The 21,699-nt window shown below is 47.4% G+C and overlaps 1 protein-coding gene across 1 annotated transcript in view; it reads left to right on the forward strand.

Moving 5' to 3' along the window:
• Positions 1-20,339, forward strand: part of LOC138270134 (extracellular calcium-sensing receptor-like) — a 156,287-nt gene extending 135,948 nt beyond the window's left edge. The window contains exon 7 of the mRNA XM_069218847.1: positions 19,616-20,339. Within this exon, the coding sequence (XP_069074948.1) occupies positions 19,616-20,339 (724 nt within the window). The remainder of the gene's footprint in view (positions 1-19,615) is intronic.
• Positions 20,340-21,699: the final 1,360 nt, after the last annotated feature.

Consider the following 21,699-nt stretch of genomic DNA (forward strand, 5'->3'; position numbering starts at 1 on the left):
TCCTACTCACAGTGTACTCAAATGTTGGTCTGGAGGCTCATACAGCAATCGGTACTGGGGTAGGAACCCATCCATCAGTCTCTACAACTCCGCCGAGGTGAAGGCAGGGTCCCTTTCCCCAGTGACACGATCCATAGTCAGTTCCAGACACAGGTCACAGCAGCACTTGCAGTGTTGGTCCTCTCCTGTTGAAGGTCAGGTAGCAAGTGAATGAACAGATAGAATATTGCAGTGATGTCCGTGGTGGTGCATACCGTCACCGTCGGAGTACATCACCATTGGCCACTGTACCCCATAGGGCGCAATGTTAACCAATGACGAGTTGCACAGCGGTTTTCGTCCGCCTCCTGCAACGGATCACAACGTCAGCGGAATTACCTAATTTCCACATGTCCCTCCAAACAGGACAGGCAGACACCATTTTGGGGGGGGGTGCAGGCCATGGCTCCTAACTGCATCACAGTACACATATGCACAATTTGGACCTCTCTAACAAAATACTGTCACAATCACAACATGCACTGAAGTGTAATGGTTGGAAATAAGAGATAGTGACCAGCTGCTCACCATTTTGCCCCATAGATTGCAACCGCTGTGGATGAATAGGAGGTGGAGACATACCCCCGTGTACAGACCCCTGGTGGACTTGGCAGCACTGGAGGACAGGCACATTATCCTCACCTATAGACTGGGCAGGGCCACAATCACAGAGATGTGTGCCCAATTGGAGCCTGACTTAATATCTGCTATCCGTCATCCCACCGGGATCCCCCCTCTTGTGCAAGTGATATCAGTGCTCCATTTCCTGGCAACTGGCTCCCTCCAAGTGACAGTGGGCTTGGCAGCAGGAATGTCTCTGCCACTGGTCTCAATAGTGCTGGCCAGAGTGTTGTCTGCCCTGATTAAACACATGCACAGCTACATCGGTTTCCCCCAGGTGGAGGATTTGGCCACAGTGAAAGCTGACTTCTATGCAATGGGACATATTCCCAACATCATTGGGGCAATTGATGGTACAGATATTTGTACTCACCCCTCCCCCCCCCACCCCCCCCCCCCGGGCGAAAGGAACAGGTGTTCAGAAATCAAAAGAACTTTCACTCCATGAATGTCCAGAAGATGGTGTGCCAGGTGGACCAGTACATCTCCCACATCAATGCAAAATATCCTGGGTCTGTGCATTATGCCTTTATCCTAAGGAATAGTGTAGGAGGCTGGCCTGGCTTATAGTGGGTACCTTGTGGTACTTACACCTTGTGCCAGGTCCAGTGGTCCCTTATTAGTAGATTAGAAGTGTTCTAGCAGCTTAGGCTGATAAAGGTAGCTATAGCAGAGAAGCTTAGGCTGAACTAGAAGACATGCAAAGCTCCTACTATACCACTTATATCACTTAGCACTATATCACACGAAAACACAATACTCAGAGTTACTAAAAATAAAGGCCCTTTAGTGACAATATGCCAAAAGTATCTTAGAGGAAATACTCTCTTAGGAGGTAAGTAATATACACAAAATATACACACACACCAAAATCAGGTAAGTAAACAGTTAGAAAAGTAGTGCAAACACTGTAGAACACAATAGAATGCAGTAGGAGACAATAGGCCTAGGGGGAACACAAACCATATACTTCAAAAGGGGAATGCGGACCACGAATGGACCCCAGGCCTAGTGTAGTGTGTAGAGGGTCGCTGAGAGTGTAAGAAAACACTAAGGGTGTCCAAGATACCCCACCCCAAGACCCTGAAAAGTAGGAGTAAAGTTACCCTACTACCCCAGAAAGACAGTAAAGTCAAGATAGGGGATTCAGCAAGGACAACAACTGACTGCAAAGCACTGAAGATGGATTCCTGGACCTGAGGAACTGTAAAGGAAGGGGACCAAGTCCAAGAGTCACGCAAGTGTCCAGTGGGGGCAGGAGCCCACTAAACCCCGGATGAAGGTGCAAAAGGGCTGCCTCCAGGTGGAAGATTCTGCAACAGCGGAAGGTGCCAGGAACTTCTTCTTTGGTCAGAAGATGCCCCATGGCGTGCTGGAGGATGCAGAGTTGTTTCCACGCAGAAACACCGCAAACAAGCCTTGCTAGATGCAAGAGTCGCAGTTGAGGATTTTTGGTGCTGCCAGGGCCCAGGAAAGACCAGGAGGTCACCCCTTGGAGGAGGAGAGAGAGGGGGCGCTCAGCAACACGGAGAGGTCTCATCTGGACTGCTTTGCTGAGAAGGACTGCTGATCTGCTGTTGCCCTGCTTCCCTGCTGGTCTCTGACTTTGCTGGAAGGTCTCTGCCTTCCCCATAAATTCTCTCCAAAGGCTTGGATTGGGCTTGCCTCCTGTTCTGAAGACCCAGGAACAGCAAAGACTTCACCCATTAGCTTTAAACTAGTTTTCTGACTTTAGCGATGCCAGGAACAACTTCAGCGATGCCACAAATGACTTGAGCGATGCAAGCACCAACACCACAGCCTGCTCCCACTCCGTGGACATCACTGCAAGTCTACAAGTCCGACTTTGCTGCAACACCGCTGACGTCACAAGGGACCGACTTGATCCATCAACCCCACTGGGTCACAAGGGACTGACCAATCATTGCTGATGCTGCACCAGCTCCCCTTGCAATCGGATGGAAACAACACTTCGCCTCTATCTGCCTCACAGTACGGAACCAACACCTCATCTCCCAGACACTGTAAGCGACTGATGCCCCACCAGCCCCGGCAACGCCTCAGCTCTCCGACTCAGTGCAATGTCTTTGTTTCTTTGTTCTCAAAAGGTACTGTACCTGGGGTTCTGTGCAATTCTGTGACCGGTGCGTGTGGTGTTGGATTATTGGGAACGACTCCGTCAATTATGCCATGATAGCCCCGTTTGGAGTTATTGCGTGTCTAAGTGCTTTTGTGGTATTTAATCTACAAAAATTAATAACTCTGCTTGTGTACATTGTATTGTCACTGTTTCAACCTTATTTTATTCACGTAAATATTATATTTTGTTCTAAGCCTGTGTGGTATATGTTTGTGGTGTCTTCTCTGTGTTACTGTATGGGTTATTGCACTAATACTTTACACATTGCGTTCTAAGTTAAGGCACCGAGCCAGACTGCTTGGTGCCAAGCTACCAGAGACTAGGCACAGGATAATTTGGATTGTGCTGTGGCGTATCCTGACTAGGATTGTGGTCCCTACTTGGACAAGGGTGTATACCTCTGCTAACTAGAGACCCCATTTATATCACCCAAATACAGCAAGGGTCCAAATTTGAGTCAATTAGTGTTGGTACTTATCCATTTGACAATGCAAGACGTTCTTCAAGCAGACTGTACTAATCTGTTTTGTGGTAAACACTTGTTCCTGGTGGCATCGTTGTTTACTTATTCATATGAAGATTGGCCTTTGCCTGCCATTTGCATACCTCTAGCTGACTTTTCAGACAGGCCGACAACAGATGAAATATAGATCTATTACTCATAAACCACCAGGTAATGCTATTTCAGTACCCCCTGTCTAGTCTGTGTTTGGGGGTGGAAGAAATTTATTTTCTTCCCTCCAGAGCAGTGTTTCCCAATCTATAGGATACAACCACTGGGAGGTCGTCAGATGATTTCTGGTGGGTCACAAAGAAGAAATAAATATATTTTTAGATTTTGCATTCATCCTGCCCAGCTTGCAGTGTTTCACAGAGGTCCAACCTCATGCTACTTTGTCTGACAAATTGGTGCTTGTTTCTGTTCTTTCTCTTACTGCAACATAAGAATTACCTGACAGCCTTACTAGCATTACAGGGACTATAAAAGGAAATGCTGTAGGGTGTCGTTTTTTTTTTTTAAAACACAACACAATTTAAATACTTGTAAATGAACTGTACAAACATCTCCAATGTAGCACAAATCCTAATGATATAGGGTTAGTGATTATCCCACTTGGAGCCTGAACCCCTAGAATGTAGACAGACCAATGAGAACATATGAGGACGGTCTGTCTCAGGTTTTGGTGCTATAGTGGTTTGTATACTTACCAGTGTTTTTCTCCACAAATAGCTTATATTGGACCTTCTCACCTGTAGCACGGGTCTAGTTAGGGACCTGACACACATAGTATAGTGATTACCCTGACAAAGCACAAAGATCCCTTTTTGGTAACTAGATTGGGGCTGAAACATGTTGGTAGGATGTACGATTGAGAAATGATATCTCTGCTGTGTTCAATAGGTGTTTTTAATTCTGTGTGATGTACCTGCTAAATAAAGAGATATCTTCCAGGTTTACTCAAAGGCAGTTTAACATGTTATCTGAATCCCAGTTGTATTCAGTACAGATTTATTTGATCCCCCTCACCTTCAAGTAGAGACCATCCTGGTGGTAGTATCGAATCAAGAATGAGCCGGACCATCTATGACTCATGCAATGGGGTCTAATATATCAGATTTTTATAGTGTTTGCATAGATCCTAAATCCCAGAGGTACAACTATGATGTGTGAGTGTGTGGGTAGGTGTGTACGTGTGTGTGGGTGTGCACGCATGCGGGGGTGTCTTTATGGGTGTGTGTGTGTTTGTTTACTCTCCCCATTTCTGAGTTAGGATTTATGTGTCTGGCTTTTTTTCTGCTTTGGCATCAGGTTCCCAGCTCCTTCTGCAGTGAGAGCTGCCTTCCTGGGTTCAGACAGGCTGCAAGGAAAGGGCAGCCTATATGTTGCTTCGACTGTCTTCCCTGCCCTGCTGGTGAGATTTCTAATAAGACAGGTGAGTTTTAGCTATTACAAGTATTATATGTAAACTAGCACAGCCTTACGCCAGCATTGACATGTTGATGGACTGGTAGCATGGTGGTATAATGCTGAGTCTGTGAAAGCAGAATAGTGCCCTACTACCTTGTCTGGGCTCACAACAGGAAACTCAGCAGAAGTAGAATGATAGCTCGCAGAGAGGCTGCTGTTTATGCTGTATTAACTTACATTTCAACTTGGGAGGGTTTATCTTAGTGACAATATGCCAAAAGTATCTCAGAGGATATACTCCTTTAGGAGGTAAGTAAAATACACAAAATATACACACAAACCAAAATCAGGTAAGTAAATAGTTAGAAAAGTAGTGCAAACACTGTAGAATACAATAGGATGCAATAGGCCTAGGGGCAACACAAACCATATACTAAGAAAGTAGAATGCGAACCACTTATGGATCCCTGGCCTAGTGTAGTGTGGGTCACTGGGAGTGTAAGAAAGCACTAAGGGTGTCCAAGATACCCCACCCCAAGACCCTGAAAAGTAGGAGTAAGGTGACCCTACTTCCTCAGAAACACACTAAAGTCATGATAGGAGATTCTGCAAAGACCACAACTGATTGAAAAGCACTGAAGATTGATTCCTGGACCTGAGGACCTGTAAAGGAAGGGAACCAAGTCCAAGAGTCACAAAAGTGTCCAGGGGGGCAGGTGCCCAGTAAACCCGAATGGAGGTACAAAATGGCTGCCTCTGGGTGGAAGAAGCTGAAGATTCTGCAACAATGGAAGATATCAAGAACTTCTCCTTTGCACAGTAGTCCGACTTAGGGGGTTGTGTATGGAGAAGGAGTTGCCTGCAACCTCTGACCTCAGGAAGAATGTTCTGATTAAATCCCTGAGAGGCTGGACTGAGGTCCAAGATGTAGGCCCAGAGGAAGCTCCAGAGGAGGATGAGGCAGGGGAGGATGCCAGTTCTAACCACTCAGGGGAGGGAGGGCATCTGAGCCTGGGTGAGGATGAGGAAGACCGGTCCTCATTACACTCAGTAGCTAGGGCCATACCCAAAGCTATATGGGGGAAGGGTGCCCCTTCAGAAGGAGAGAACCTGTCCCTTAGGGAAAGAGAGCTGGAGGCCCAGCTAGCATTTGTAGCTTTGGAGAGAGAGAAGCTGGTCCTAGAAAAGAAAAAGTGGGCAAGGAAGAGAAAAGAGATGGTGGCAGCAACAGAGAAGTTGAGATGTCCATGGGTGGGGGGTTTTGCCCCAGATTACTCAAAGGGGTGGTTCCTGCCTATGTAGAGGGGGATGACATAGATAAGTGCAGGGCAACAAGCTAAGTACCTTTGAGGGGCTTCACAATGTGATTATGAGGATGCACGTTCTAAGCAATTGTTCCCAGAGGAAGCTCCACCAGTACCTAGTTTATTCTAAGTTGACCAACCCCAGAGAGCTGGGGGAGGCAGCAGATGACTGTTTAAGAACTAGGGTTAACTAGAGACCCCTAGGGGGTGATAAGAAAAAGGGAGGGCATAGTTCTTCTCAGGGGAGGAACCAAGGGAAAGATTATAAAAAGCCCAAGGAGTCCTCACAAGAGTCCCCAAAAACTTCTCAGGGTGGGTGAGCCCCAAGCCATTCCACTTCTAAGGGGAAAGGGTATCAGGGGAAGCATTATGATCCTGTAAAGGCAGGACAGTTTCAGGAGCTTGCTAAGGCCGGGAAATGCTTTGAGTGTCATCAACCTGGACAGAAAAGAGGAGTTGCTATCTGCTTCAATAAGCCCCCCACTAGAGGGCAATCCCAGAAGATTGCTAGTGTAGGGATGGGGGTGGAAGTTGGCCCAGGGCTGAGATCAGGGTACACCGAGGTCACCTTAGTATCCGTGGGTGGGGTGGACATTGCAACTATGGCCACCTTACCTCACAGCATGGAGAGGTATAGGCAGAGGCCTAAAGTCAATGGGACTGAGGTGGAAGCTCTGAGAGAGATAGGAGCCAGTGTGACAATGGTCACAGAGAAGCTGGTTTCTCCAGAGCAGGTCTTACCTGGTGTCTTCTACCAAGTAACTTATGCAGCCAACAGAACCAAGCTCCATCCCATGGCCATGGTGAGATTGGAATGGGGAGATGTGACTGGCCCTAAGAAGGTAGCTGTAGCTCCTGCCCTCCCAGTAGAGTGTCTGCTGGGAAATGATCTTGAAGCATCAGAATGGTCGGAGGTGGAGAGAAGGGTCCATGCACAGATGCTGGACCTCCCTGAATGGGTGTGTGCTGTGACTAGGTCACAGGCAGCACAACAGGGAAGTGCTGGACACTTGGACCCTGAAACAATGGGCCAAGCCTCCAGGAAGAAGAGAAAGGGCACAAGGTCTGGCTTGCCAGCCCCTACAAGTACAGAGGATCAGGAGGAATCCAACCCTGAGGGGGAGGACCTGACTTCTGAGGGAGGGCCACTTCCCCTGCAAGCCCTGCCTGATTTGGCAGAACTGCAAGCAGCAGGTGGGCCCACCAGAGAAGAGTTGTGCCAGGGACAAAGAGAGTGTCCCACTCTTGAGGGCCTGAGGCAGATTGCTCCCAGGCAAGAACAAGGTTATACCGGTGGAACCCACAAGGTTTACTGGGAGGATGGAGTTTTCTACACCGAGACAAGGGACCCCAAACCAGGAGCAACCAGGAGAGTGGTGGTCCCCCAGAAGTATAGAGAATTCGTCCTCACATTGAGCCATGATATTCCCTTAGCTGGACATTTGGGACAGATCAAGACCAGGAACAGGCTGGTCAAGCATTTATATTGGCCCCAAATGTCAGAACAAGTCAGTGAGTTTTGCAGCTCCTGTGTGTAGGAAAGTACCATATTGCCTGGCATGTTACCCCCATTTTTACTTGTATATATGTTTGTTTTTGTCTGCGTCACTGGGATCCTGCTAGCAAGGACCCCAGTGTTCATAAAGTGTGCCCTGTATGTATTCCCTGTGTGGTGCCTAACTGTATCACTAAGGTTCTGCTAACCAGAACCTCAGTGTTTATGCTCTCTCTGCTTTTAAAATTGTCACTGCAGGCTAGTGACTAATTTTACCAATTCTGATTGTCACACTGGAACACCCTTATAATTCCCTAGTATATGGTGCCTAGGTACCCAGGGTATTGGGGTTCCAGGAGATCCCTATGTGCTGCAGCATTTCCTTTGCCACCCATAGGGAGCTCAGACAATTCTTACACAGGACTGCCACTGCAGCCTGAGTGAAATAACACCCCATGGGTAGTGCCCAGAGTTCCTCCAGTGTGTCCCAGACCTCTGCCATCTTGAATGGAGAGGCGTGAGGGCACAATGGAGTCCTCTGAGTGGCCAGTGTCAGCAGGTGACGTCAGAGACCCTTCCTGATAGGCTCTTACCTGGTTAGGTAGCCAATCCTCCTCTGAGGGCTATTTAGGGTCTCTCCTGTGGGTTTCTCACCAGATAACGAATGCAAGAGCTCACTAGAGTTCCTCTGCACTTCTCTCTTCAACTTCTGCCAAGGATCGACCACTGACTGCTCCAGGACGCCTGAAAAACCACAACAAAGTAGCAAGAAGACTACCAGCAACATTGTAGCGACTCATCCTGCCGGCTTTCTCGACTGTTTACTTGTGGTGCATGCTCTGAGGGCAGTCTGCCTTCGCCCTGCACTGGAAGCCAAGAAGAAATCTCCTCTGGATCGACGGAAACTTCCCCCTGGCAACGCAGGCACCAAACATCTGCAACACCGGTCCTCTGGGTCCCCTCTTATCTTGACAAGCATGGTCCCTGGAACACAGGAGCTGGATGCTAGTGACCCCGACAGTCCGGTGGTCCTCCTGTCCAAATTTGGTGGAGGTAAGTCCTTGCCTCCCCTCGTCAGACAGTAATCTTGTTTACTGCATGAACTGCAGCTGCTAGGGCTTCTGTGCACTTTTGCAAGACTTCCTTTGGCACAGCACAGCCAAGGTCCCCAGCGCTCTGTTCTGCATTGCTTAACTCGCTGAGTTGACCTCCAACTTCGTGGGACCCTCTTGTTGTGCTGAGACGACCGTTGTGCTCAGATTTTCTGAATGCCTGTTCAGGTGCTTCTGTGAGTGCTGCCTGCTTCTGTGTGGTCTCTCTCTATTGCTGAGTGCCCCATCTGTCTTCTTCTCCAAGGGGTGACCTCCTGGTCCTTCCTGGGCCCTGGCAGCACCCAAAATCCTCAACCAAGACTCTTGCAGCTAGCAAGGCTTGTTTGCGGTCTTTCTGCGTGGAAACAGCTCTGCATCCTCCAGCACGCTGTGGGACATCTTCTGACCAAAGGAGAAGTTTCTGGCCCCTTTCGTTGTTGCAGAATCTTTGGCTTCTTCCACCCGGAGGCAGCCATTTTGCACCTTCATCCGGGGTTTAGCGGGCTCCTTCCCCCCCTGGACACTTACGTGACTCTTGGACTTGGTCCCCTTCCTTTGCAGGTCCTCAGGTCCAGGAATCCATCTTCAGTGTTTTGCAGTCAGTTGTTGTCTTTTCAGGATCCCCTATCTCGACTTTACTGTCTTTCTGGGGTAGTAGGGTAACTTTACTCCTACTTTTCAGGGTCTTGAGGTGGGGTATCTTGGACACCCTTAGTGTTTTCTTATACTCCCTTTGACCCTCTATACACTACACTAGGCCTGGGGTCTATTTGTGGTTTGCATTCCACTTTTGGAGTATATGATTGGTGTTGCCCCTAGGCCTATTTTCTCCTATTGCATTCTATTGTGTCCTACAGTGTTTGTACTACTTTTCTAAGTGTTTTACTTACCTGATTTTGGTTTGTGTGTATATTTTGTGTATTTTACTTACCTCCTAAGGAAGTGTATCCTCTGAGATAGTTTTGGCATATTGTCACTAAAATAAAGTACCTTTTTTCTTAGTAACTCTGAGTATTGTGTTTTCTTATGATATAGTGCTATATGATATAAGTGGTATTGTAGGAGCTTTGCATGTCTCCTAGTTCAGCCTAAGCTGTTCTGCTATAGCTACCTCTATCAGCCTAAGCTGCTAGAACACTTCTAATCTACTAATAAGGGATAACTGGACCTGGCACTAGGTGTATGCACCGTCAGGTACCCGTGAGAAGCCAGGCCAGCCTCCTCACTGTGTCAAGGCAAGGGGCAAGCCAAAGGCTCCCTTGATACCACTGCCAGTGGTTGGGATTCCCTTTGAGAGGGTGGGGATTGACATTGTTGGTCCCCTAGACCCACCAACTGCCTCAGGCAACAGGCACAATTTGGTGGTTGCGGACCATGCCACCAAGTACCCTGAGGCAATACCCCTCCGGACAGTCACTGCTCCCACAGTGGCTAGGGCCATACTTGATGTGTTCACCAGAGTGAGATTCTCTTAAGTAACAGATACCACACGTTTGGTATCAAATTAATTGTTAAAGTAAATCCCACAACTCCCAGTTGTTTGATTTAATATAACTTGTTTAGATAAGGAGTGTAGGAGGCTGGACTGGCTTGTAGTGAGTACCAAGGGGTACTTGCACCTTGCACCAGGCCCAGTTATCCCTTATTAGTGTATAGGGTGTCTAGCAGCTTAGGCTGATAGATAATGGTAGCTTAGCAGAGCAGCTTAGGCTGAACTAGGAGACGTTTGAAGCTACTACAGTACCACTTAGTGTCATGCACAATATCATAAGAAAACACAATACACAGTTATACTAAAAATAAAGGTACTTTATTTTTATGACAATATGCCAAAGTATCTTAGAGTGTACCCTCAGTGAGAGGATAGGAAATATACACAAGATATATATACACAATAGCAAAAATATGCAGTATAGTCTTAGAAAACAGTGCAAACAATGTATAGTTACAATAGGATGCAATGGGGAAACATAGGGATAGGGGCAACACAAACCATATACTCCAGAAGTGGAATGCGAACCACGAATGGACCCCAAACCTATGTGACCTTGTAGAGGGTCGCTGGGACTATTAGAAAATAGTGAGAGTTAGCAAAATAACCCTCCCCAAGACCCTGAAAAGTGAGTGCAAAGTGCACTAAAGTTCCCCTAAGGACAAAATAGTCGTGTTAGAGGGAAAATGCAAGGAAAACACAAATCAGCAATGCAACAATGATGGATTCCTGACTGAGGGTACCTGTGGAACAAGGGGACCAAGTCCAAAAGTCACAAGCAACTCGGAGATGGGCAGATGCCCAAGAAATGCCAGCGGTTGGTGCAAAGAAGCTCTTACTAGGCTGAAGAACTGTGAATACTGCAGGAACGACAAGGGCTAGAGACTTCCCCTTTGGAGGATGGATCCCCCACGCCTTGGAGAGTCGTGCAGAAGTGTTTTCCCGCCGGATGGACGCCAACAAGCCTTGCTACACGCAAATCGTGCGTTTGGCGTTTTTGGACGCTGCTGGGGCCTAGGAGGGACCAGGAGGTCGCAAATTGGACCTGCCGAGAGAGGGGACGTCGAGCAAGACAAAGAGCCCTCACTGAAGCAGGTAGCATCCAGAGAAGTGCCAGAAACAGGCACTACGAGGATGCTTGAAACGGTGCTCGCCGAAGTTGCACAAAGGAGTCCCACGTCGCCGGAGACCAACTTAGAAAGTCGTGCAATGCAGGTTAGAGTGCCGTGGACCCAGGCTTGGCTGTGCACAAAGGATTTCCGCCGGAAGTGCACAGGGGCCGGTGTAGCTGCAAAGTCGCGGTTCCCAGCAATGCAGCCCAGCGAGGTGAGGCAAGGACTTACCTCCACCAAACTTGGGCTGAAGAGTCACTGGACTGTGGGGGTCACTTGGACAGCGTCGCTGGATTCGAGGGACCTCGCTCGTCGTGCTGAGAGGAGACCCAAGGGACCGGTAATGCAGCTTTTTGGTGCCTGCGGTTGCAGGGGGAAGATTCCGTCGACCCACGGGAGATTTCTTCGGAGCTTCTGGTGCAGAGAGGAGGCAGACTACCCCCACAGCATGCACAAGCAGGAAAACAGTCGAGAAGGCGGCAGGATCAGCGTTACAGAGTTGCAGTAGTCGTCTTTGCTACTATGTTGCAGGTTTGCAGGCTTCCAGCGCGGTCAGCGGTCGATTCCTTATCAGAAGGTGAAGAGGGAGATGCAGAGGAACTCGGCTGAGCTCATGCATTCGTTATCTAAAGTTTCCCCAGAGACAGAGACCCTAAATAGCCAGAAAAGAGGGTTTGGCTACCTAGGAGAGAGGAAAGGCTACTAACACCTGAAGGAGCCTATCAGCAGGAGTCTCTGACGTCACCTGGTGGCACTGGCCACTCAGAGCAGTCCAGTGTGCCAGCAGCACCTCTGTTTCCAAGATGGCAGAGGTCTGGAGCACACTGGAGGAGCTCTGGACACCTCCCAGGGGAGGTGCAGGTCAGGGGAGTGGTCACTCCCCTTTCCTTTGTCCAGTTTCGCGCCAGAGCAGGGGCTAAGGGGTCCCTGAACCGGTGTAGACTGGCTTATGCAGAATTGGGCACATCTGTGCCCAACAAAGCATTTCCAGAGGCTGGGGGAGGCTACTCCTCAGCTGCCTTCACACCATTTTCCAAAGGGAGAGGGTGTCACACCCTCTCTCAGAGGAAGTTCTTTGTTCTGCCATCCTGGGCCAGGCCTGGCTGGACCCCAGGAGGGCAGCTGCCTGTCTGAGGGGTTGGCAGCAGCACCAGCTGCAGTGAAACCCCAGGAAGGGCAGTCTGGCAGTACCAGGGTCTGTGCTACAGACCACTGGGATCATGGAATTGTACCAACAATGCCAGGATGGCATAGAGGGGGCAATTCCATGATCATAGACATGTTACATGGCCATATTCGGAGTTACCATGGTGAAGCTACATATAGGTAGTGACCTATATGTAGTGCACGCGTGTAATGGTATCCCCGCACTCACAAAGTTCAGTGAATTGGCTCTGAACAATGTGGGGGCACCTTGGCTAGTGCCAGGGTGCCCTCACACTAAGTAACTTTGCACCTAACCTTTACCAGGTAAAGGTTAGACATATAGGTGACTTATAAGTTACTTAAGTGCAGTGTAAAATGGCTGTGAAATAACGTGGACGTTATTTCACTCAGGCTGCAGTGGCAGGCCTGTGTAAGATTTGTCAGAGCTCCCTATGGGTGGCAAAAGAAATGCTGCAGCCCATAGGGATCTCCTGGAACCCCAATACCCTGGGTACCTCAGTACCATATACTAGGGAATTATAAGGGTGTTCCAGTAAGCCAATGTAAATTGGTAAAAATGGTCACTAGCCTGTTAGTGACAATTTGGAAAGAAATGAGAGAGCATAACCACTGAGGTTCTGATTAGCAGAGCCTCAGTGAGACAGTTAGTCACTACACAGGTAACACATTCAGGCACACTTATGAGCACTGGGGCCCTGGGTTACCAGGGTCCCAGTGACACATACAACTAAAACAACATATATACAGTGAAAAATGGGGGTAACATGCCAGGCAAGATGGTACTTTCCTACAAGGAGTTTTAAACTTTACCTAAAAAGTTGTGAACTTCAGCCCTGCAGTGTTTTTGCTGCTTTTCTCTGATTGGCCAGCTTCTTGCAGCCTGGCCAGGCTGCCTGGATGAGGAATGAAGTGGCCTAGCTGTACACAAAGGGTTGTGCCTGAGGGAGGAGATCTCCCCTTAGCAGATGGGGAAGCAGGAAGGGGGAGGGCTGACAAACTGCTCTTCACATCCTGGGAACCCAGACAATTAGGTGCCCCCTTGATTTGATTAGGAGAGGGGTGTGTTTAGGATTTGTAGCCACGCCAGTGGGTGGGCTCAGCCAGATGTAACCTCCAAAAATCCCTTTCAGCCATGATTGATTTATGAGGAATGTTGCTCCCTGGGACTTATTTTTGCCACACTTCCCAGGAAGTGGTCATCACAGGGGCAAGGACCCTGCCCCTGATTGGAGAACCAGGACCACCCTCTTTTTCACCCAGGAGCAAGGATAAAACTAGCGGACCTGCACCCACACCTCATATCCCCATCAGATTCCAACAAGGAAGAACTACAGAAGAAGAAGGACTGCCCTGCTGGACCCCTGACCTGCACCTGGACACTGCGCCCAGGAGGACTACACCAGCTGCACTCTTGGGCTTCACCACAAGAAGGACTTTGCCTAGCTTCAACTGGTTCAAGGAGGGACTCACTATTTGCTACAGGTAAAAACCTGTTAACCAGAGTCCCCTGCACCAACTCCTGAAAAAATCAACCAGCTGAACACTGCCCAGTGGCCAAAAAGGAGTTTGCGCCAGGTGCATTCTGGGAGTTGTAGTCTGCACCCTCAAGGAGCAGCTCAGAGCTTCTGGAACCTTGGGGTGAGCTGTGAACCTCAAAAGACCATTAAAGGAACATCTGGAAGAAGCTCTAGAAGTATGGAGAAGTTTGGAGAACTTTTTGAAAAAAAAAAGCTCCGTAAAGGGACCAACCCGCCGCAGCAACCCTAGCCGGCTTGCCTCAACCGCGACCCGGCCTGACTTGCAGGTTCGTCCTGGTGAAGAAAATCTCCAAAAAACTGACGAAGGCCCTCATTATAATCACAGTGGTTCAGACCGCCATGCCGGCGGTAAATACCGCCATAATATGAACCCAGGGAGGGCCGCCAGGGGCGGCCCTCCGCCACCGACAGGCTACCACTGACAGGCAGCCTGACGATGCCGGATATTATTATCCGACAGGGCAGTGCAGCAAGCGGCCGCACTGAGGCATTGACGATGGCTCCATGTGGAGCCGTCGGCAATGTTTTGGCCATGCATTCTGCTGGGCCGGCAGGCAGAAACACCGTTTCTGCCCGCCGTCCCAGCAGAATGTTTGTAATTCACCCGGCGGGGTCTCAAGGGGGCTGGCGGTCTATGAAAAGACCGCCAGCATGAACACGGGGGGGGAAACGCTTAATGACCCCTAAGTCCGAATGTGGGAAGTTGACCAGGACCTCCCAGGCAGTGCTTCCGAAGAAGGCTCCAAGGACGTCGAATCAAAATTCAGGTTTGTCCCGGTAAAGGGATTTTCACCTCGAAAAAACGACTATGTCCGAAGGTAAAAATCTCCACGAGGGCTCTCACGATACGTATCCCAGGTCAGATTGGACTGGCGACTCGGTCTCGCTGAAGAAAATCTCCAGAAAAATTACTAAGTCCTAAGGTAAACTTTTGAACAAGGCCTCCCGAGGGCTGTAGCCAAGCCTGGCTCCATTGCGGTCGGCCCTAAACTTTGACTTTGCCCAAGTCGAGGTACGGCCAGATGACCAGATGGGCACTTTTTGTTTCTATGCACTAGAAAGCATTCATTCTTTAAAAATTCATATCTCTGGTTCCCCTTATCTGATTTCATTCGTTTTGGTGTCATTTTAAAGCTAAATGTATTTCCTAATTGTATAAATTGTTTTTGGGTTTTAAACTGTTTCCTGTGTTTTATGTAATTACTGTTTTGTGATATTTAAAATGCGTTACGCTTTGTCCCCTAAGTTAAGCCTTGTCGCTTGTTGCCAAGCTACCAAGGGTTGAGCTAGGTTTAGTTTACTGATACCTAACTGGACCTAAGTGGAGGTTAGTGGCCTACTGCTAAGTATAGGTACTTACATGCCCTTACCAATAATCCATTTTCCAACATAAACCAACCAGGAAAACACATCAGTCCTTTTGGGTGCAGTACTGACTGCTGTTCTTCACTGGTGGTTCTTCGTTTGCACCTTCCTCCGGGGTTAGCAGGGGCTCCTCTTCTCCCTGGAGTCCTCAGTGCTTCTTGGACTTAGAACCCTTTTTCCACAGGTCTTCAGGTCCAGGAATCCATCATTGGTGTCTTGCAGTCTTGTCTAGTTCTTGCAAAATCTTCTATCACATGTCGTTGTGTGTTCTAGATAAGTTGCTGAGACTTACTACTTACTTTTTGTGTTTTCTAACACTCCCAGCACCCCTCTGCACACTACTCTTGCCTCGGTGGGAAACCAACTTTTGCATTCCACTATTTTAGTATATGGTTTGTGTTCCCCCACTTCTAACCACTGTGATTTTCACTAATTGCACTATTTTCTAACTGTTTGGATTGCTATTTCTGCAATCTAGTACTAAGGGAGTATAGTCTCTAAGGTATATTTGGCATTTGTGTCACCAAAATAAAGTACCTTTATTTTTGTAACACTGAGTATTTTCTTTCATCTGTGCGAGTACTGTGTGACTACTGTGGTATTGCATGGGTTTTGCATATCTCCTAGTTAGGCCTTGGCTGCTCATCCACACTACCTCTAGAGAGCCTGGCTTCTAGAGACTGACTACGTTTCACTAATAAGGGAGAACTGGGCCTGGAATAAGGTGTAAGCACCTTTGGTACTCACCACAAACCAGGCCAGCCTCCTATATTGGTGGTGCAGCGGTGGGATAAGAACTTGCTATTGCCTTATCACTCTGTCACCGGTGCTTTCCACAGGAAAGAGTACTCTATGGCTAGAGCTATACATGCATATACCAACTTACCTTTCTTTCTAAAAGACTAGAGGTTAGGTAGAGTAGGTCTTCTTTTCACTACACTACTCTAACACTCACTACATCATGTGTACTGCTGGGCCTAGCTCTGAGGTCACGGGTACTCTCTATGAGAGCATGACCTTCAAAGAGCACAAAGGGCTTTGCTCACAGAGGAGTCTAGCTGTAGGGAAGAACCCCAATAAGAATTGTCTGTTGAGCCTTCTTCTCCAGGATGATCAGGAGCATACTGAAAACCAGGAGGGGGAGGGAGATTCTGACCCCTTAGAGTCAGGGAATCATCCTGTAGATTCAAGGGAGGTTTCTTCCACAGATCTTCCCCCTAACAAACCTTCTAGTGTAGCTGGCAGTGGGAGGGGCAGTCACTCTGGGAGGGCTCCCTTCACCTAGGGGTCAGGCTACTAGGGTTAGTCAAGTTAGAAAGAGATCTACCTCTTCCCACTCTCACATCACCTCAGTTTCTGAGGGCTACTGTTAGAAATGGGGTCTTTGGTTGGCAGTCAGGTAACCCCCTGTCCAAGCAAGGACCCTCACTCTAGTCAGGGTAAGTCACACACAATCCAAATTATACTGTGCCCACCCTCTGGTAGCTTGGCACTGAGCAGTCAGGCTTAACTTAGAAGGCGATGTGTAAAGTATTTGTGCAATAAATCATACAATAACACAATATAGCAGCACAAAAATACACCACACAGTGTAAATATAATGCGTGGAAAATGGTATGTGCGTCGGTTTCGCCCCTTCACACATGGACTTGCTTCGTTATTTTTCATGCGGGGAAGACGTTGCTTCGATTTCCAGCGCACGGACAGGTCTCCTCTGTGGGTCGTGGGGTTTTCAGAGGCCCCGGGGTCTGTGCGTGGAATCCTGGGCTTGTAGTTCGGCTGTGCGTCGTTCCAGTGGGCTGTGCGTGTTATTTTCTTCCTCACAGCAGGCGCTGCGTCGATTTCCTCTCTGGAAGTCGGGCGGCGTTGTCCAGATGGGCCATACGTCGAAGTTCCGGTCGTACCGCAGGCGCCCCATCGATCTTTTCCTTGCGAAGTCGAGCGGCTTCGTCCCGGGTTGGCGTGCAGTGAATTTTTTACCACGGAGCAAGTTGTGCGTAGAATTTTTCACCGGACAAGAAGAAAGAAGTCTCTTTGGTCCTGAGACTTCAGGGAACAGGAAGCAAGCTCTATCCAAGCCCTTGGAGAGCACTTCTGCAGAAAGGCAAGAGTTCAGCAAGGCAGCAGGGCAACAGCAAGGCAGCAGTCCCCTGTAGAAAGCAGTCAGATGAGTCATTTGGAGAGCCAGGCAGTTCTTCTTGGCAGGATGCAGGTTCTGGTTCAGGTTTCCTTGCCAGTAAGTGTCTGAGGTGGTAGGGCAGAGGCCCTGTTTTATACCTAAATGTGCCTTTTAAGTGGGGGAGACTTCAAAGAGTGGCTTAGAAGTGCACCAGGTCCCCTTTCAGTTCAATCCTGTCTGCCAGGGTCCCAGTAGGGGGTGTGGCAGTCCTTTGTGTGAGACCTACATTTAGAGTGTCTATTCGGCAATGATCTGGAGACTTCAGCTTGGGCTGAGGTGGAGTTGGAGGCTCATGCAGCAATGCTGGGCATTCCTGGGCATATCTTTGCTTTAACGAGGACTCAGGCCAAGAAGCAAAGAGGACAGGGTAACTTGCTCCCAAAAACTAAGGGTAGAAAGGGTAAACCCTCATTCACTATCCCTCACTCCACTGAAGATTCCCCTTTAGAGGAAGAGGTGTCCCTCACTTGAGGGTTTGAGACAGCAAGCTGTCAAACAAGAAGCAGGGAATGTCAGTCACTACGACAGAGTATACTGGGAAAATAATCTCCTTTATACAGAAGCAAGGGACCCAAAACCTGGTGCTTCTAGGAGCCTGGTCATTCCCTTGCAGTATATGGAGTTTTTTCTGACACTAGCCCATGACATTCCCCTTGCTGGACATTTGGGGCCTGACACAGACTGATCCCTCACTTTCACTGGTCTCCCATGTCAGAAGACACAAAAGAGTTTTGTCGCTCTTTTGTCACTTGCCAAACCAGTGGTAAGACTAGTGGCAACCTAAAGGCCCCCTTGATCACACTTCCAGTGGTTGGGGTACCCTTTGAAAGGGTAGGGATTGACATAGTTGGCTCCCTTGACCCTCCTACTGCTTCTGGCAATGGGTGTATCTTGGTGGTAGTGACTCATGCCACTAGATATCCAGAAGCAATTCCTCTGAGGACCACTACAGCTCCTGCAGTGGCAAAGGCCCTCCTGGGAATATTATCCAGGGTGGGCCTCCTAAAAAAGGTGGTGTCAGAAAGAGGAAGTAACTTCATGTCTGCATAACTTAAAGCAATGTGGATAGAGTGCGGTGTAACCTACATGTTCACCACACCTTACCACCCCCAGACAAATGGGTCAGTTGACAGATTTAACAAAACTCTCACAGGTATGATTATGGAACTATTTGAAAAGCTCAGAAGAAGATGGGATGTCCTATTCCCATGCCTCCTTTTTGCCTACATGGAGGTACCCAAGAAGGGAGTGGGCTAGCCCCTTTGAACTCCTTTTTGGTCACCCTGTTAGGGGTCCATTAGCTCTTGTGAAAGAGCAAGGTCCCACTGTCACCGATTGGGAGAGTGGCAATAACAAGGATCATGATCCTGCAAAGGCAGTTGTACCCTTTCCAAGAACTCCCAGTGATTTTTTAGCTGGAGTTCTATGTCGAATTGAATGCCCTTTTTACACACCTAGTCTAGGCTGAAAAGCAAAACACCCCACTTTGTTGAAGTTTTTATCAGTTATTTGGTTTTAACTGAAAAGTAGAAAATATTTTTAATTACTTGTGGTTTTTGCTAGCAAAAATATGGCTTACACATGTTAGAATGCTTTACTATTGAAGGACCAGGTTACAAGTGTAAAGTCAAATATAGAATGGAAAACCATAATGGAGAGATAAAGAATATTTTTTGATATTTATGGAAGCCAATAAAGAGGCATAGTATACAAGGCTGGGGTTGATACTAAGACCACTTTGCATTCGCTAAATCATTCCTGCACTATATACAATAATTGAACAAGCCTTTACATGTTCAACAAGACCACAACACTTTCCACATTCATGAAATAATCAAAATATGCAAATTGTTATTGTAAACAGCATTGTTGTTATCATTGTAGTTTATTAGCTTATCATTTGTTATAAACTCAACCTGAGAGCTAGTCCACATATATATTATTTTATTTACCATAAAATTAATGTCTACAACCTCACTCTTTCCCTTCAGATTCAGCAGACTGTTGGCCGTGCCCTGAAGACCACTGGCCAAATGAAAGACAAACACAATGTTTCCCAACAACTCTGCAGTTCCTCTCCTTTGAAGAACCTTTGGGGACAGCTCTTTCATTTTTGACCAGCCTTCTTTTCCTAATTACCCTGTTTGTTCTCTGTGCCTTTAGATGGTACCAAGACACGCCAGTTGTCAAAGCAAACAACCGAGTTCTCAGATATGTTCTTCTTATCACCATTCTGCTTTGTTTCCTCTCCTCCTTCGCCTTCATTGGCCATCCATCAGTGGGAACCTGTATGCTCCGACAAAACTCTTTTGGTATAAGCTTTGCCATTAGTATCTCCACTGTCCTGGCAAAGACCATCACTGTGATTATAGCCTTCAATTCTCGAGATCCCACAAGCCGTTCCTCAAGGTGGCTTGGGACCAAAATGCCGAGTGGAGTGGTCCTTCTGTGTTCATTTGCTCCAGTCTTGATATGTACAGTCTGGCTGCTCCATGATCCCCCGTTCCTGCAGAAGATACAGATACGGGACACCACTATCATCCAGTGTGATGAGGGCTCTGTTCTCTTCTTCTATCTGATGTTGGGATATCTAGGCTTGTTGGCAAGTGTAAGCTTTGTGGTGGCATTTTATGCACGTAACTTGCCTCAGAGTTTTAATGAGGCCAAGTTTCTCACCTTCAGTATGCTTGTCTTTCTGGCTGTTTGGATCTCATTCATCCCCGCGTATCTTAGCACACAGGGGAAGTATATGGTGGCCGTGGAGATCTTTGCTATATTGTCTTCAGCTGCTGGGTTATTAGGATGTATCTTCATTCCCAAGTGTTATATCATCCTTTGGAGGCCGGACTTGAATACCAAGCAATACTTAATGCAAAAGACCAGCTAAAGCAAGAACAATTAAAGGGCACATGTGATTGAGCAATTTCTGCAAATATGGATTTTGTGTTTTTATAGCACATTACTTCTATTCAATACACATTTTCATCAGATCATTGGTTCTTTCACAATGACGAGAAACAGACTAAAAACGTTGGACATTCACATGTGTCTGTACGTCCTGCCTAGAATTCTAAATGTAACCACTTATTTCATACTGACTAATATAGCACTTTTTGTATCTATCTCATTTTAATTGTTATAAGGCTTGAGAATTCAAAGAGACAAAACAAGTACATTATGTAAATCATATAAACTTACTGAGCTGATGCATGCAATTTAATCTTTACTAACACAGTTGTGGTGTACACGTACTCTTGCAGGCTATTCATACTCCTCCTTTAGTGGTGTTTGTAAGATCCTGCGTGCTGGGGGGAAACAGGCTTCTCAGCTGCACCTTCCTACTGGCAATTACTTGGAGCAAACAGGGAATATGTGGCACAGATAAATGTACAGAAGGGAAATTACTCCAATGAACTGTACAACAAGCACATCTGCATCCATTTCTTTAGTGAATCCTTCTTTGGGGCACTCGTGGTGTCTGGAGACCAGCCTACGGATCAGCGAGGAATGGTTGGAGTCATCATCCTGCTCGTTGGGCAGTGTTTAGGGACACAACGAGGGTTCTGCTGAGAGGGATTGAGGCTATCACCCTTCCCTGGCTGAGCTGCAAACCTCTGCTGCTGGCAAGGTTCACCACACCCTTGGCACAACTATGATTGTCTAACAAGTCCTGACCAAAGGAGAGGTTGCCATGTGAATGGTAGTGAGTATAGGTCTGTAGTTCCAGTGGCTTTCACATGAGCAAAAACTTACCTGTAATGAAGTAGATCAGGGACTTAAGAACTAATTTCTTCACAAGGTCGATAATTCAGATTTGTTTGTTCCCCTTGTGTTTGTCCTCCCTGAAATGGATGAATGCTTTTAAAACATCTGCATCTGACCTTTTAATGTCAATTGCATAAAGTGTATGTTGCACTTCCTGCAGTTCTGTGCATATTATATAGGCAACCCTGCTTTAGGTTTAAACCTATAATAACTGCTAAAAGCCCATCAAAAGGAAAATAGTAATCATCAGTAAAAATATATAAACACATATAAACAACTGCACAATTACAAATTAAAATGCCTTTCAAGAAGGGAAGGTGAGAGAGAATTAATTATTTTTATTTCTTTCTGAAGGAGCCAACAGGGTGTAACTTTGTTATACAAGTTAGCTGCAAGAGAGACTTTTTAAAATGATTCTGTTGAGGTTTGTTTAAGGGATGTCACAAAAATGTTGTTTGTTCTTTCTTTTGTTCCTTCAATTC

This window comes from Pleurodeles waltl, chromosome 2_1, assembly GCF_031143425.1.
Source record: "Pleurodeles waltl isolate 20211129_DDA chromosome 2_1, aPleWal1.hap1.20221129, whole genome shotgun sequence".
Lineage (NCBI taxonomy): Eukaryota > Metazoa > Chordata > Amphibia > Caudata > Salamandridae > Pleurodeles > Pleurodeles waltl.